This window comes from Lissotriton helveticus, chromosome 8 (genome assembly GCF_964261635.1).
Source record: "Lissotriton helveticus chromosome 8, aLisHel1.1, whole genome shotgun sequence".
Taxonomy (NCBI): Eukaryota; Metazoa; Chordata; class Amphibia; order Caudata; family Salamandridae; genus Lissotriton; species Lissotriton helveticus.
This window is the reverse complement of record NC_136069.1, coordinates 1,259,420,003-1,259,436,491: the sequence shown is the minus strand read 5'-3', so window position 1 is coordinate 1,259,436,491 and position 16,489 is coordinate 1,259,420,003. Positions and strand designations below refer to the sequence as shown.

The following is a 16,489-nucleotide window of genomic DNA, read 5'->3' as shown; positions in this document are numbered from 1 at the left end:
CTACTGTTCATTGCATGCTTCATCATCAGGCATGCTACTACATTCCCTGTGTCAGCATCAAATGGGGTGGAGCTTCAGAAAATTGTAAGCTCTACATTTTAAAACGGGATTAGATTTTTAATAGTTAGAAGTTAAAAGTGCTTTGGGGATACCCCATCAATTCTGCTGCTTTATTTCTGGGTTCTCCAGACAAGTCTAAAAATAATGAATGAATGAACTCTGGGCATTATCATCCTAACATCGCTCCAATTTCTGTCACAACATGTTTCGGCCAACCTTGATCGGGGTCTGCAGCCTTCGTCAGGACTATAAAATCACTCTAGCTCCTATCCCTGTGAGTTAGTAGTGCATTCTGCCAAAAACTAGAGTGTTAACCATACACCATGCAAATACCTTACTTTTGGTATGGCCAATTGACAAAGGAGCGTTTTCCATTTATCTAGTTAGCAACTCCTAACCCAGGGTGGGAGCAGGAGCATTGCCGTCCAGTCACACATTTGTTAAGGGCCCAACACTGCTAACTTTATTGCTCCGGACCCTCCGCTGATACTGCAATATTCCCATACACATTAGTGAAGAGTGTATTGTCCGAAAAAAGAAAACCCATTGTCCATTTAAGCTCCCCCCACAAGAAGTCCACCTGCTGTAGAGTTCCAGTTCTTGCAGTTTGTCATCTTGTGGAAATTTTTCAATCGTACGAGTATATATAAACACCCAATCATCCATACAACACTTCTTGACTGTACCACTCCCAGAAGAGGTGGCTACTGTGGGATCTCATTGTTTGTTGCTGGAGAAAACCCATATGCGGAGGAGAACCTGTGGCCGTACCTTGAGTGCAACGCATCCATGCTAATATTCCTGTAATGGATGTGCACCAAAGGTCGAGTAGATAAGGAAGTAGAACCTGCAAGGTACCCTTTGAGAGACTATAAATACTGCTGTTTCTGAAACTGCAAATCTTTTGTGATAATGAGAATACTATAGCAGGACTATGAATTTCTCTGACAATATCCTTTGTGACCGTACTTCATAATTCTCTGATTGAAACACCTCCATAATGAGCATATGCTATTTTGAATTGGCAATAATAAACTGTTGCCATCACAACAGATGAATCTTTCAGAGTACTGGTGAAGGTCATTTGGCACGAGAACATGAATTGGTAGTGAAAAGAACAGAGACCTAGACTTATATTTGCCTGCAAAGTCCATAATTATTAGATATAACTCTCATGCTCTAAGCTTTCATTCAAGGAGTGGTGCTGGGCAGAAACAGAGAATGAATGTAAGGATGGGGTCTTGCAGTGTGAATTGTTAGGGCTCATCAATGACAGCATCATGGGGCCTAGACTGCAGTGTCACTGGTACAATATTGACACACCAATCTAAGATCCTTACACATCTGATTCAGGGGCTGTGATGTACAGCTTTCTTGAGTTCAAGTCTCTTATGGCTGGCTGCCTGGAATGGAAGTAGCAGAAGATCAAGTCACAGAAGATGTGGAGTATAATTATGAGATGCACACACAGACTCAAGCTATGGTAGAGGCAAACTAACTCCCTGTAAATCAATTGTATCTCACCAGCTCTTGTGTCAAATATGGTATGAATCAATATGAAATAACACTTAGAGTGAGGTTATAGAAGGCCATCTTCTGGGTGTAGACTACAGCAAGCAATATTTACGAATCAAATCTTGGTCTCTAAGGCCCAGATGCATGAAGTTAAAAACCGCTCGCAAAGGGGCAGATTCTCAGAATCTGCCCCTTTGCGACCGGTATTTTTGCATTTGGGATTCATCATCCCAAATGCAAAAATCGCAAATTGAGAATTCGCTAAATTGCGATTACTTACATTTAAGGAATCTCAGATTGAGATTCCTTAAATGCAATGCATTAAAGTTTTTAAAATAGCGATTTCGCTAATAGGGCTTGCAAATTACCATGAAGTACAACTTCATGGTAATTTGCAAAAACTTTGAAAAATGCACTAAAGTGCATTTTTCAAAGTTTCATGTTGCGCACACACATGCCCTATGGGCATGTGTGTGCGCAACATATGTGCACAGATCAATTTCAGGGATGCAACAGAGAGTCCTTTGGACACCCCTGCACCCTTGAAATCGCATTCTCATTTTGCGATTCGCTAATTGCGATTCGCAAATTGAAAATTCTTCCCATTCATTCCTATGGGCCTCTATGCCCATAGGAATGAATGGGGAGGTATTCCTTACTTGCGACTCGCAATTTGCGAATCGCAATTAAGGAATTTTAAGAAATCGCTATTTTTAAAGTGATTTCTTCTTGCATACCATTTTGCTATTCCTTATTAGCGATTCCTTATTTTTCGCTAATAAGGAATCGCAAATTTACATCGTACATTTTTCACACACACATGCCCCAAGGGCACGTGTGTGTGTAAAATGAAACTTTCAAAAATGCACTTCTGAAAGTTTTCGCAAATTACCATGAAGGTTAACTTCATGGTAATTTACCACTACCTATTTGCGATTTCGCAATAAAAAAAATCATGCATTGCATTTAAGAAATCGCAAAATTGCGATTTCTTAAATGCAATCGCAATTTAAGAAATCGCAAATAAATTGCGATTTCTTAAATTGCGAAAAAAGCAAAAACCTTACAGCCTGATTCATCAAGCTAAATTGCACTCGCAAAGGGCAAGATTCTCAGAATCTTGCCTTTTGCGAGTGCAATTTTTGCATTTGGGCTTCATCAACCCAAATGCAAAAATCGCTATTTAAGAATTCGCATATTTGCGAGGAATTGGATTTAAGGAATCTCTAATAGAGATTCCTTAAATGCAATTCATCAACCAATTAGAAATTGCGAAATTGCAATATTTGGTCGCAATTTACCAGCAAGTCTGACTTGGTGGTAAATTGCGAAAATAGTGTAAAAAGCACTTAAGTGCATTTTTTTCTTTTGCATGTTACACACACACATGTCCTTTGGACATGTGTGTGCGCAACACCTGTTCAAATGTGCATTTAAGGGGTGCTACAGGGTGTCCTTTGGACACCCCTGGCACCCTTCAAATCGCTATCTTATTTGCGAGTAGCAAACTGCTAATCGCAAATAAGGAATACTCCTCATTCATTCCTATGGGCCTTTTGGCCCATAGGAATGAATGGGGAGTTTTTCCTTATTTCCCCACGAATCCCCACGCTCCAAAGTCAGCCGCTCTGGCGGCTGCGCCACACCTCTCCCAGGAAAACAAGTACTAGCAAACATGGCGTCTCTCAGGTCCGAAGAGGCCCTAATAGGAACCAGGCATTCCTCAAGAAATCTCCGAAGGTAGGGCATCTTTTGCTGCTAGGTGTCAAATTTGCTGCTGGGGGGCAGGCAGTCCACTATGGTGGTCCCACCATCAGGCCCCACTTTCTCACCAGCTCCTGGGGTTATGTAAGTCAGCTGAGGTCACAGCCCTGAACCTGGGGCTGTCAGCTGGTCTGCAGTGTCCCTGCTCACAGTAGCCATCACTCAGCAGCCAGAGGGGGATTGGATGGCCGGGGGGTAATTGTGCAACAAACGACACATGCTGCTACCCTCTCAGGTTGGCCGCAGGCTCCTGTGACAGGGGTGAGGAGTTGGAGCTCAGGGCCTTCTAATTACTGCCTGCCTGTCTACGATATGGAAGCTAGTGCAACAGGCAGTAATTGGTGTCCTGCTGTGCTTCAGCATTTAAAAATACTAATAATGCAAAAAATAAATGTTTTGAAGGGCACCCAGTCAGACCGCACTCTCTTTAAGAACATTTTTTTTAGCATTTGACTGGCTCCAAGGCAGTGCTCAATTTTTAGGAAAATATTATGCGCCAGGGCATTCATAAGGGGGCAAAAAAGCAAAGCTCTCGCAACCACAAGGCAGTAATTAGCATAAAAAACAGTAATGACAATAAAGTGGAGAACAACAGCAGATCTTATATTTTCAAAATTCCAAAGGACGTTTATTTGGATCCACATTCAGCCGACACGTGTTTCGTCGTGTTCAATAGTTGAGTCAACACGACTCTTCAGGGCTGGTAAAAGACCCAGGCATCTATAGGTTAATGCAAAACGTCGGTGTTGTAGAGCGATGAATCCCGTATATGAATTAAAAGGTGATCATAGTATGAGTAATGCAAAATACTAGGTTCCGGGTTGGGAATGCAACTAGTTTTCAACGTAGGCGCTCACTGAAGGTCCATGGAACACGGCGACCGGGAACACACAGAGGAGGGATTCCAAATTTTAGCGCACCGCATATTTAATGAAAATTAAACAAATAACTCCAGTCCTTCCTATTGGATCCCCTCCCGGTAACTTCTGACACTTACACGTGTCTAGTCTCTACATTCGCTCTCCAATGCGCTTCAGTGAGCGCCTACGTTGAAAACTAGTTGCATTCCCAACCCGGAACCTAGTATTTTGGATTACTCATACTATGATCACCTTTTAATTCATATACAGGATTCATCGCTCTACAACACCGACGTTTTGCATTAACCTATAGATGCCTGGGTCTTTTACCAGCCCTGAAGAGTCGTGTTGACTCAACTATTGAACACGACGAAACACGTGTCGGCTGAATGTGGATCCAAATAAACGTCCTTTGGAATTTTGAAAATATAAGATCTGCTGTTGTTCTCCACTTTATTGTCATTACTGTTTTTTATGCTAATTACTGCCTTGTGGTTGCGAGAGCTTTGCTTTTTTCTCATTATTGAAGGTCTTTGATTTTCTATGAACGGTTAGGGTTATCCCGTTCGCTCTTCACGCACCACGCCACAAACATTATTCTCCGACTACACTGTAACGTTTACTATAGGCAGAGCGCCTTCCATCTGTACACAACATAACCCTCACAGCTGTCTCCATTCATAAGGGGGCACTCCAGCATGCGGCACCCATTGCTCCTGCCAGTGCTACAAACAGGGCACAAGTCCTAAAAAAAGAAGTGGGGGGACTCTCCAAGGTAGGCGTGGTCACAGGAAGTGACATCACGACAGGAAGTGACATCACGACAGGAAGTGACATCACGACAGGAAGTGACATCACATGTAAGGCAGATCTATCATTTGCATATATTGCAAGATTTAACAATTGAAGCTGCTTGGTACTTAAGCCTGTGACTTAAGGTCCCTGTATGGAGGAATTAGCAGCCCAAATGTGGATGAAGTTTGGCGTACAACTACATTAGTCAAGCCATTATCCGCTATATGTATCAACAAACCATTTTGCATTTCCTAAATAGCGAATTTTAAGGAATCGCTATTTAGGAAATGCAAAATGGTATGTATGTACAAAATCGCTTTTCAATAGCGATTCCTTAGCATTCCTAATTTGCGATTAGCAATTTGCTAATCGCAAATTACCCATTCATTTCCATGGGCCAGGAGGCCCATAGGAATGAAAGTGCAATTTGCATTAGCAATTAGCTAATCGCAAACTAGGAATTTTTTCAAGGGTGCAGGGGTGTCTCAAGAACACCCTGCTGCACCCCTGAAAAAGACATTTGGGGGCATATGGCGCACATACATGCCCTAAGGGCATGTATGGGCGTCATATGGCACCTGTGTTTTTTTTCAAAAAAGCTTTTTGATAAGAATTCGCAAATTACCACCAACTAGAAGTTGGTGGTAATTTGCTAATCCTTAATGGCATTTTTTCCATAATATTTATTTGATACATTGCATTTAAGGAATCGCAAAATTTGCAATTCCTTAAGTGCAATCGCAAAATAAGGATTAGCAAATTTTGCTAATCCTTATTTTGCATCAAACTTGTTTGATACATTCCATTTGTCTATTTAGCATTCGCAAAGGCCGAAATTCGCAGAATTTCGGCCTTTGCGAATGCTAAATAGCTTGATACATATAGCGGTAAGTGCTGTAAGTGAGGCATACTAAAACATGGGACCATGAACAAAAGTAGAATTAGTGTGTTGAAAAAAGCCGAAGAAAAGCACATACTAGAAACTACAATAGTGATTATCAAAACTATCAAATTTATTACGCTACCTAGAATTGACATGAACACATTTTCAAAACGCTACAGGAAAGTTTGACTGCAAGATTTTGTATACATTACAGGTTCCCAGAGAGGCTGCTTCCCACACTCGACAATGACTATTACACACAGTAGGGCTCCATATTCACGTTATTCTATCGATGAGTGTTATATGTTATCTCCCCACCTATTGTAAACTAGCGACTCTGTATTAAATAGTTTTGTCCCAGCTGCCTCTCTCTAGCTGTGGCTAGATTTAATTATTTTATTTATAAAGCTTCATATAGCGCGAACTTGGTCCCGAAGGATATCAGAGCGCTTTACAATTTGCAGCAAAGGTAACAAATCAGAACATTAGTCTAACATTGGGAATCTTGGCTGAAGACAATGGAGCTGCCGGGGCATTAACTTGGGTCAATGCCTACATTTTACATATATTAACTGGCCATTGTATTTATTTTAGCAGATTTATTTATTTCTATTTATTTTAGGAAATGTATTTAGTTTTGGTATATTTTAGTTTGACTTATTTGCCTTCATTTACTTCAGTACAACAAAAAATAAACATTGCTTTACTTTGCAATAATACGGTTTATTTTTGTGATAGTTCCTACAAAAAGGGCCGATTATGACTCAAGCGGGAACAAGACGTTAGTATTCTCTCAACCCGGAAGCACCAATAACACAGGTACTGGAACTTACGGTGGGGGAGGGGGGGGGGGGGGGAGTACTGGGCAATTTACAAATGAGAATCGGCAATGGTGAGCTGGAACCTGTGTTTCCTCAGGCCCTTAACACACGAGCACCTTCGTGTTCCCTTCCCGCACACTCAAACCCAATACAAATACTATGGTCCAGAGTTGAACATACTAGTGTCCTCTGCAAGTGAGTGCGCGTGCACCCAAACTCACGCGAGCACAAACCAAGCAGTTTAAGAGCCCCTTGTGAATGTGCGTTAAAGACCCAGGTAGAACGCCTCTGCGCGCCGCACCCCTTGTCGGGGACTCGCCATACAAGATATGCCAGCCAAGCCTCACTGCCAGGGCAGGCTACAGTAAAACATCACTTGAACGGAGCTCGACGCGCGGCTGCACTTTGCTGAAGTGGCACTTGTCGTTGCCAGGGCAGCTGTTTGTGCAGACAGAGCCCCGAGCCTGGGTACTGTCACCTGTCTAAAGGGAGGTCACTCGCCAGGGCCTCGTGCTTTTCTTTAATAGCAGCGAAGAATTACTTAAAATACCCCCTCCCACCCACATAGACCCCCATCCTTGTTTTATAGGTTTAAAGAAAAACAACAGGTGCAAGTCAAGAAGTGTAAGGAACTGATACCACCGTTGAACAACAAAGACAGGGCATCGAGGCACATGGCCAATATAGCAGGCTAACGCATCCCCTGTTCAGCTCACCAGAAGATGCTTGAAGGGAGGAGGGGGGACACATCTCACCGGCATGTAACGAACACAGACAGGCTCATTAGGAGCAATGAAACCCAAGGTTACTGTTACCTCCCTCGCTGCTCTGTAAAAGATTCATGCAGGCAAGGGTAGTCCCCTGTCCTTTCGCTGAGCCACATATAGCAGAGTGTCTGACTCTCTTCTTAAAAATAGGGGATGAGGTATGTTCCCTTCTCACAGTGTATAAACACTACTGACAGCCTAGGGAGCGCTCTGCTCCTTCCAGGGCCGGACTCGGAACAACAACCGGCCCTGGCAAATTGCTCGACACCCAACCCCCCCTTCCTCCCCAACTCAAGGGGGTGGGGGTTGGAGGTGCCGCCGAGCTCTTTGCCGCGGCCGGTTTTCGGCCGTTTTTGTTAGAGGGCCCCCACCTGTGCGGCCCACCGGGGGATTGCCCGGTGCCCGCTATGGCCAGTCCGGCCCTGGCTCCTTCATAATTTAGTATGATTGACCCATCCATATTCAAGGATACACCGTGATTGTGGTCCATCACAGTTCGTTGAATTTAAGTTAACTAGATGTTTAGTTACACCACATGAAATGTTTACTTTGTTAACAATAACACTGGTTACCAGTAGCAAATCCCTGTGCATCGCTCACAGGGCAGTAAATAATAAAGGCCCAGAAAAACTCAGACATCTGATCTCGGCACATGTCCCCATCAGACCACTAAGGTCATCTCATGTACACCTCCTCCGCACCACCAGAATTTAAAAATCCAGATGGGGAGGCAGATCTTTCTCACACCTGATTCCAAAACTGTGGAACGATTTACCATTCGACCTAAGAGGGCTGCAAAATGAAATGGCATTCAGAAAAAACTGAAGACCTGGCTATTTCCTCTAAACCACTAATGGGTTCCATCTCCTACCACAGCTCTCATAGTCAGAGCGGGGAAGCTGTAGGGTAGCCGGGCGCTATACAAATCCCCAAATCAAATCAAATCGAATCAAACCACATGTCCCTGGATCCTTGGGACTCATGACACAAGCACCACTGGTGCCTTCACAATATGGGCAAATTGAACATTGTGAACTTCATTTCCCATGATCCATTAGCCACACCATGACACACGCGCTCTTAGCTTCTCTGGCATTTGAGACCATGACTATAGGCATTTGGTTCGAATGCCCTTCTGTGGCCATACGAACTACAGGCCCCATCATCCTTCGGGCACTCAATTACGGATGCACTCTGTGCATCATTGACTGATCACCGCCGCTAACCTGGTCCAGCCGAGTCGGCCTCAGCGCATACAAACCTTTCCTCGAGCGGTACTCGTGCCACAAGCAGAGAGTGAGCGGACCATAATATGTACATGGATGGAAGGGACCCTTGAAGATATCAGTAATCCTGGGACTTGGATGACCCGGTCGGCGCTTCACGAGTAGCCTTGTTTCCTTTGACCAATGCCTGCCGCATTCTCCGCATTAATAATATCGACATCAACTTACATCGTGTATATTTTCTCTGTGCTGATATTTTTGGCACTTTCTTTACCCCTTGGTCCATTTTCAGATGGGGTTATTAGACTTTGACTGCAAGGCCAACCTCCCTCTGCCCCCGAGTGGTTTGAAATACCCACTGCCAGGTATGTCCTCAATCCCTGCGCATGTCAAAATCTATGTATGCTAGCCACACCTAACGGCTCAATTAATCTTCAATTGATTGCAGAGTTGTTTACTGGAATAGAAATGCCACGTTTGTGTGATACCAGCACTAGTAATTATGTTGCAGGATCTATTGATCTTGAGTATAAGAGTTGATAGGCACAAGATTCTGTGTTTGTGCACGACATGTGAACCCATATTAGGACTGATATCTTCTTGTTTTTCTTTATATATCTTCATGTACAGGTACCAATTGACTAGGCAAATATTCACTGCCTTTTCATGCCTATATTTTAGAGTGCATGCTACAATAAAAAAAACTCTGAGTATAGAAACGCCAAAGGGGGAGTATTAGTAAAGCAAATCTGCCCAGACAAATGCCTAGGACTTTGTAAGGCCACCAGGGTAGGACAGACAAATGTTGGCACCATAAGGAGCATATGACTATTGTGTCCTTGTTGCCCTTGTTATAGTTTATTTTAATCATTTCCCATCCACCCCACTAATAAAGGGATACTTTGGGAGTGGATGAGGAATTTTTTTATACAGGTAACTGCCCCAACATACTCATATACAAAGAGCTCCCTGGAACATGGTCAAGCTTACCCTGACTTTTGGGAGTCAGGGTGAACCCGATGATGAAGCATGCCACTACTAGAGTGGGTGAAGGTTGTATATAAAAAAGGAATAGTATTCTTTTTTCCCACGTCTCAGTGAAGTGGTGTCTAGTAGTGGAATGAACCAGTTTCTCTCATAAGGCACAGGGATACTCTGAGGTTTGTTGTGATTTAGTAACCCTGCAGGCTTTTATTTAAATCATGAGCCCCACCATGAGAATGAATGTTCATTTGCAAGCCTGCAGTATTGAACAGGTGCAAGAGAGAAGAAAGCTACTTAGAGGAGGAGGGAAGATTACGTTTTGCTCAGCAAGATAAGCTAACAATTCAGTGTTATCCACCCAGCATGTGCATAACACTTGCCTGCTGATGGTGCAGGCTGAGTGCACTTGTCTAGGCTGTGTGAAGTGTGCAGAGGGAGGACTTGCACAGCCGTATATGGATTTCAGTCAAGAATCCAAGCTGTGCATGTATCACAAGGATTGTTGGTGGCAGTTTTAGAGGAGGGTGATGCAGAATCTAAAATGAAAACCAGGGCACCCACTTTTAATCAGAGCATCGAAATGATTTGCTCCACGTACATAAATTCCTTTATTCATTGTCACCCATTCTTGAATTAACTGATCGCCCCACTCCTTATCCATTTAACTATTGATTCATGTATTAAGCCAAGCAGCCATGTGTTCAATCTCCATTCATTGATGCATGCATTCATGGCTGCACCCACCCACCCATTCATTCATCTCCCCATCCCTGTATTAATGTCTACATACATTTGTGTCTCCATTCACTCAACACTACCATCCATCTACTAATCTGCTTGCCAATCCGTTCATACATTGATTCTTCCATGCATTCATTGCTGCTTCCACACAGTAGTGGACATTTTGCACTGCTCCCCATTACTTCAGGACAGTGCTGCTGTTCCTTTACATTTCATAAAGTGTTACACACTCAGAAAAATAGATATACATCCAGTGGCAGCCGGTAATTACACCAGGGAGGGGGAGGAGCGCAACACGCACACATACACACTCACTCACACCCATGCATTCACACATGCGCACACACACACCCATTTACAACACTCACGCAAATATACATTCATACATACACACATGCACCAAACATAAAACAACACATTAAACTTACCTTCACTGTAAAGAGGGAAGCCTTGGAGGTCCCAAGAGGGTTTGGACTGCTGCCTCCTCTCATCACAGAATGGGATGGGGTCAGTAAGACGGCTGATCCCACACTCCACCCCACCCCATATTTTGATGAGGTGCCATTGATTGAAATTCGGCGCTGGGTTCTTCGGGGTTTAAAACTGAAGCGCCCAGATCCGAGACAATCAGTGGCGGTCCCCCTCGTCACAAGGGGGAGGCCCTTGAGACACTTTTGCCAGGCTAAAGATGTCAAGCCCACAGAGCTGTGAATCCCTCAGCCTGGCAAAGTGTAGGAATACCCAAAATTCAGCTCAGACAACCAAGAGCATGCACATATAGTGTATGTCTAGCTCCTGGCAGCCAGACCCAAACAAGAAGAGTGTTCGCCAGGCTGACCTCTGTTCAGCCTGACAGACACTCGTCCTGCCAAGAAAAAGTTGAGGGGGCATAGCCCATCAGCCCATACGGACGCGCCGCGACTGTCCACATGTCTGCATCCTTCCTAAAAAGCTTCCCTTCCTCTGTGAATGACTAAATGCATAAGCTTCTGGGCAATCCATTGGGGAATCCACTGGGTGGGCTTGCTTGCCTTGGATTAGCTGAAGAAGTCTATTCATACTGAGTGTGCATAGTACTTTGAGCACTATTAAAGGGAACTATTGGGGAACCATGCACCCTGGGGTATTCAGAATACCATGCAAAGTGTACCTGAGCTGTAGAGTCTTTTAAGAGCACAGCAATGGACCCATCCTCCACATTACTTCACTATGAAACACTGGTATGTCTTTAACGGACTGAGATGGGAAATCCTTCAGCTTATGTTGCTGGGGGCCGCACATGCACCCAGCATCTTTGAAAAAATGACATGCATGGCATCCTCAGACTGTTTGCACTGTACAGAAAAGCCTCTTCATCTGTACTGTACTTCTCTACTCAGCAAGGTTCTGGAAGTCCCTTAGCCCGTTAAGAACAGCACAGACACTGAAGTTTCAAATAAAACACGTTTGGTCTAAATTCATCTTTTCCCCATGCTTGCCACCTTTTTTGTGTTCTCCATAAAAACGTCTCCGCAGTTATTGGTGTTGTAAAAATGTGTTACAATTTTTTTTTTTGGGGGGTGGGGGGATTTGAATTCCATCATCCCCAAAAATCTCCCTTGTAGTGCTTCACGTATTATGAGTGCTGTTCTGGCAGAAAATGCCAGAGTTGCTTTTGGGCCCCATTCCAGCCCTCTCCTGGAGCCCGTGTGCTGAATCAATATTACATATGCATTTTTATCTTGCATTTTAAGCCTCCCTAGAGTAGAAAATGTTAATTAAATCTATACTTTAGTCGCCTCGTGTCTGGGTGCAAAGTGGGGTGTGGGAACTGAAAAGAAAGGTGCTATGTGGCACCGCATTGGCCTACAGTAGACCATATTAACATTATAATAACTAGGCAGTGACTGCAGAAACGCTGAACTTAATAAAGATTTCACATTTCCTCTGCTAGCTGCTCTGGTCCCACAGGTTTCTTGCAGCTTAATTATGCTGTGAGATTGACGTCATCAACAAACACTTTAACAGCTGTCGTCAGATCATTAATTGCATGCTATGTATGTCTCCTAGCACACGCACACCTTTGGAAAAATGTAGCGCTGGCACACAAAAATTATGTGTCTGAGATATATTTTTGAGTTAAATGTTGGAGTGCTTTTCTTTCAGAAAATGCACTGGTATAAAAAAACACGTTTTACAGTGAACTGTTCAATATCGATAATATGTCATGGTTCTCTGTGAAATATGGGTTTCAACATGATATAATGACAGACCCTAAACCACTCTGCAGACTTTTACCGCTATCAGGGCTACAAGGATTATGCAGCACCATGGAGGGCGAAATTATGTAGGAAGGTAATCTAAATTATATGGAACAAAAGGAAATGATGTAGCACATTCTCTGGTAGTGTTCGTTTCATCCATCTGAGCGACAAACATTTTATTTCTATTTACAAATCATGCAAATTAGGTGGCAAAAGAGATGAATCCATAATTATGCCGTAAAAGTTGCAGACTTGTGTGCGAAAAAAAACTTACCGACTGCGGAAAAGCTGCAGATTATTAGAAGTATGAGTACACACCACAGTACATCAGTATTCATCTGCCTTTCAAGTTTGCTGCATTTATAACGCGGTCCCTTATTATTCAAAAGTGCTTTGGTTTCATGTCCTGCAGAGACAAAATAAAGCAAAATAGCAGATCATGAATAGGCATAGGGTGTCATCCCTGGTACTGGGAGTGTGCATACTTTGCCAATACACCTGTGAACATGGCAAGCACATATGCTGTTCTGCCCAAACCTATGTGCTGCCCCACCAAACTCAACGTCCACCCACCGTTTCCATTTATGCATCCAGATTTTGGAATAACATTCCAGTAGCCATCAGGACCGCCCCAATATTGCTCCAATTTAGGACAGAGTTACACATGCAGATCTTTAAAGAACGCAACATAACAATTCATTGACAGTCCACAGGCCACCCACCTCTCATATCACTTGTTAACTTTATGCTTGCATTTGACCCTAGCGAGCACTATGCTGCCTTTGGTTAAGTTTGCACTGTAAAAAAATGTCATACACATGCATACCCGCTCATGCTACTCCCCCTTAGGTCCTTCCCTAGCAACACAATACATCACTATTTTTAGGGAAGAAGCTGGCCCGGCTCAAACAAACAAGTGATTACCTTTGGCCATACTCTTTCTGGTGGATACACTATCTAACAGTAGATTTCTCACTTTGCAATATTTCCCAGGCGCGAGACAGGATACAGAAATCTTTCTCCAAAGCAATGCTCCCACGTGCAACATCCCTGTCTGCTGATGGAAATTTCTTGTATTTTACCTTTACGCACCCTTGTGGGGTGTGAACAATTTTTGATAAATGTAAATGTAAATGTACAGGAATTTATATAACGCAAATCACCGAGCGGTTTCTAAGCGCTTGCTTAGGGAACCCATCCTGGTATTCCCCTGTGAGATAACCCCGGCAGGGTATCCGCAAGGTGAAAGCCAGGCATCCCGCCGCGAGGGGCCGTTGTGGAGATTAAGCAAGCTATTGCCCAGAGTCGCAGAGTGTGAACCCGTGAATCGAGTAGGCACCGGAGCGAGAATTGTCGAGTCCATGGACATTTTAGGACTCAAGACCCCGCCGAGCCGGGAATTGAACCCTGGTCCCGGGCTGACCTCTGCTTCCAGGTCTGCCTCCTCTAACCAGTGAGCCACACTTCTCCACCATAACAGTGTGCTGAGTACAAACTTGGACCTTTTTAAATGTTAAAAAGGGGATCATCCACAGAAAGGAGAGATGGGAGGGAGGTAAGGAATCTGCTGTTAGATTGAGTTTCCACAAGAAAGAGGCTCATCAAAGGTAAGTAATTTGTTCTTCTGATGGATACTTCTAACTGCAGATTCCTCACCTTAGAATAGATATCAAAGCAGCATTTAATCAGGTGGAAGGTCTGTGAGTGGGCTCAGACCAAAAGGTCTTGCAAGACTAAGTGGGGAAAATGCCCTTCCCACTGGACCTGTCTTTCAAAGCAATAGCCATTTATGAACGTAGGCACTAATGCCCAAATTGCAGTCTGGAAGATGTCATGGGCAGGAACATTGCCCACTGTGGATGGGAGCCACAACTTTTGGCACAAATGCTGCACCAACTTGTCCGGGAAAAGGCGGTGCAGTGTGACTGCCAAGATAGATGACATAATCTCAATGACGAACATGGACTTTAATGTCATTATACGCAGTGAGTAGCTATGCATGGGTTAGAAAGGGGTGCACATGAGAAACATCAAAACCAAGTTAAGGTCCCACTGAGGCAACACAAATGATTTGGGAGAAAACATGTAAGTCAAAACATTAATAAATAGAATCACAGCAGGTCAGTTGGTTTGGCAAATGTAGAAAGGCAGACATAAGTTTTACAAATGCCCACTGAAAGACCTTGCTGGGACAAAGATAAAACAAACACAAGGATGTCTGACATCTTTACCTGTATGAAATCAGTCTTGTGAATGCTCCAGGCCACAAATTTGTTCCGGCGCCTGGCAAAAATGGTTATCATGGAAGGGCACCTGGTGACAAGGAAGACATCAACCACTTCAGGCGGCAGATCTAACACAGTCAGTTGCCAACGCTCAAGCTCCACACATGTAGGTGTGGATTGCGTAGATTCAGGGGGAGGACACTGTCCTGTTGCTGAGAAAGGAGGCACTTGTGAAGTGGCAGCCTGATCCGAGGACAGATGCTCATGCCCGAGAGATTCGGCTACCACACTCTCCTGGCCCAATCTGAAACCACTAGAAAGACTTGGGCCCAGTCTTTCCCAATCTTTTTCAGAACTCACGGCAGGGATAGGAAGGCGTACAGGAATCCCATATTCCATTCCAGCTGGAATTAATTGCCTACCACTTGTTAATGAGAGAACTCCAGTGCACAAAACTTTCAACACTACACGTTCCCGAAGGTGGCAAGAATATTTAGCTATGGTTCTCCCCTCTGTTGGAAGACTCCCTGTGCCACCTTTGGATGTAGTTGCCACTTGTGATCTGCCAGTCACTGCCTGCTCAGGTTATCTGTCCTGGCATTTAGAGTTCATGCTATGTGGTGTGTGTGATAAGGTAGATGTACTGACACTCTACCCACCTGAAGCGGTGCACAGCCTCCAGACACAGGACCTATGACCCATTCCATCCTGATTATTGCAGTACCACATGGTACTGGTTTTGTCTGTGAGAACCTGAATAAGCCTCCGCTTGATGGACTGCAGGAAGGCTTCAGAGTCAGAAGAATGGCCTGCGACTCAAGCAGACTGATATGGAGCCAGCTCAAAATTCCTCTTATCTCCACCTTCACCAGATGACCTCTCCAGCCCAGCAGGAACATGTCCATCACCACCATCAGCTCTGGGTAGGGAAGACAGAGGAGCATGCTACTGGATTGATGTGTTCAAGAAGCCATCACTGCAAATCTCCTCCAAGACCTGAATGGCATCAGCCAGACTGGCTTGATGTTGTGCTCACTGGAACTTAACATTTCATAGCAGGGAGCACAGGTGCCACCTGGCATAGCTGGCAAAGAAGGAAGGGGATACCATGAAGTCTCACAGCTGATCTTAGCATGACTTAGCCTGAAACATCAGGATTAGAGTCCAAAAGTCCTGGACTTGTTGCGGCAGAGTGAAAGCCCTGAACTCCAACGTGTACATAATTGCCACAATGTATGTATGCCTCCCGAAGGGTAAGATTTGGGCTTGCTCATAGTGAACCCGATGATGTCATGAGGTTCAGCGGCATTTGGAGGTGCCATCACTGTCATGAACTTCTGAGGAGGGCTGGCAAGGCCGAAGGGAAGCATATCAAACTGAAAATGCTCATGAGTTACCTTAAACCTCATATAACAACTGTAGGACAGGTACATGAAAATACACTTCCAGGGGCACCAATCAATCACCCTGGCCTAGAGCCAATAGGTTCTGGACCAGTGTGAGCATGTCAAATTTATCATTCTACAGAAAGGCATGTAGAGACCGGACATCCAGGATAGGCCTGAGGCCCCTTTCCTCCCTCTGAGTGCCCTCCACAAGCAGGCA

General features: G+C 44.2%; 1 protein-coding gene across 1 annotated transcript in view; it reads right to left on the bottom strand.

Annotated features, from left to right (window-relative positions):
* ATP10A (ATPase phospholipid transporting 10A (putative)) overlaps nucleotides 1-16,489 on the bottom strand; it is an 828,689-nt gene that overhangs the window by 270,027 nt on the left and 542,173 nt on the right. Inside the window, exon 5 of the mRNA XM_078658238.1 lies at nucleotides 12,934-13,065. Within this exon, the coding sequence (XP_078514364.1) occupies nucleotides 12,934-13,065 (132 nt within the window). The remainder of the gene's footprint in view (nucleotides 1-12,933; nucleotides 13,066-16,489) is intronic.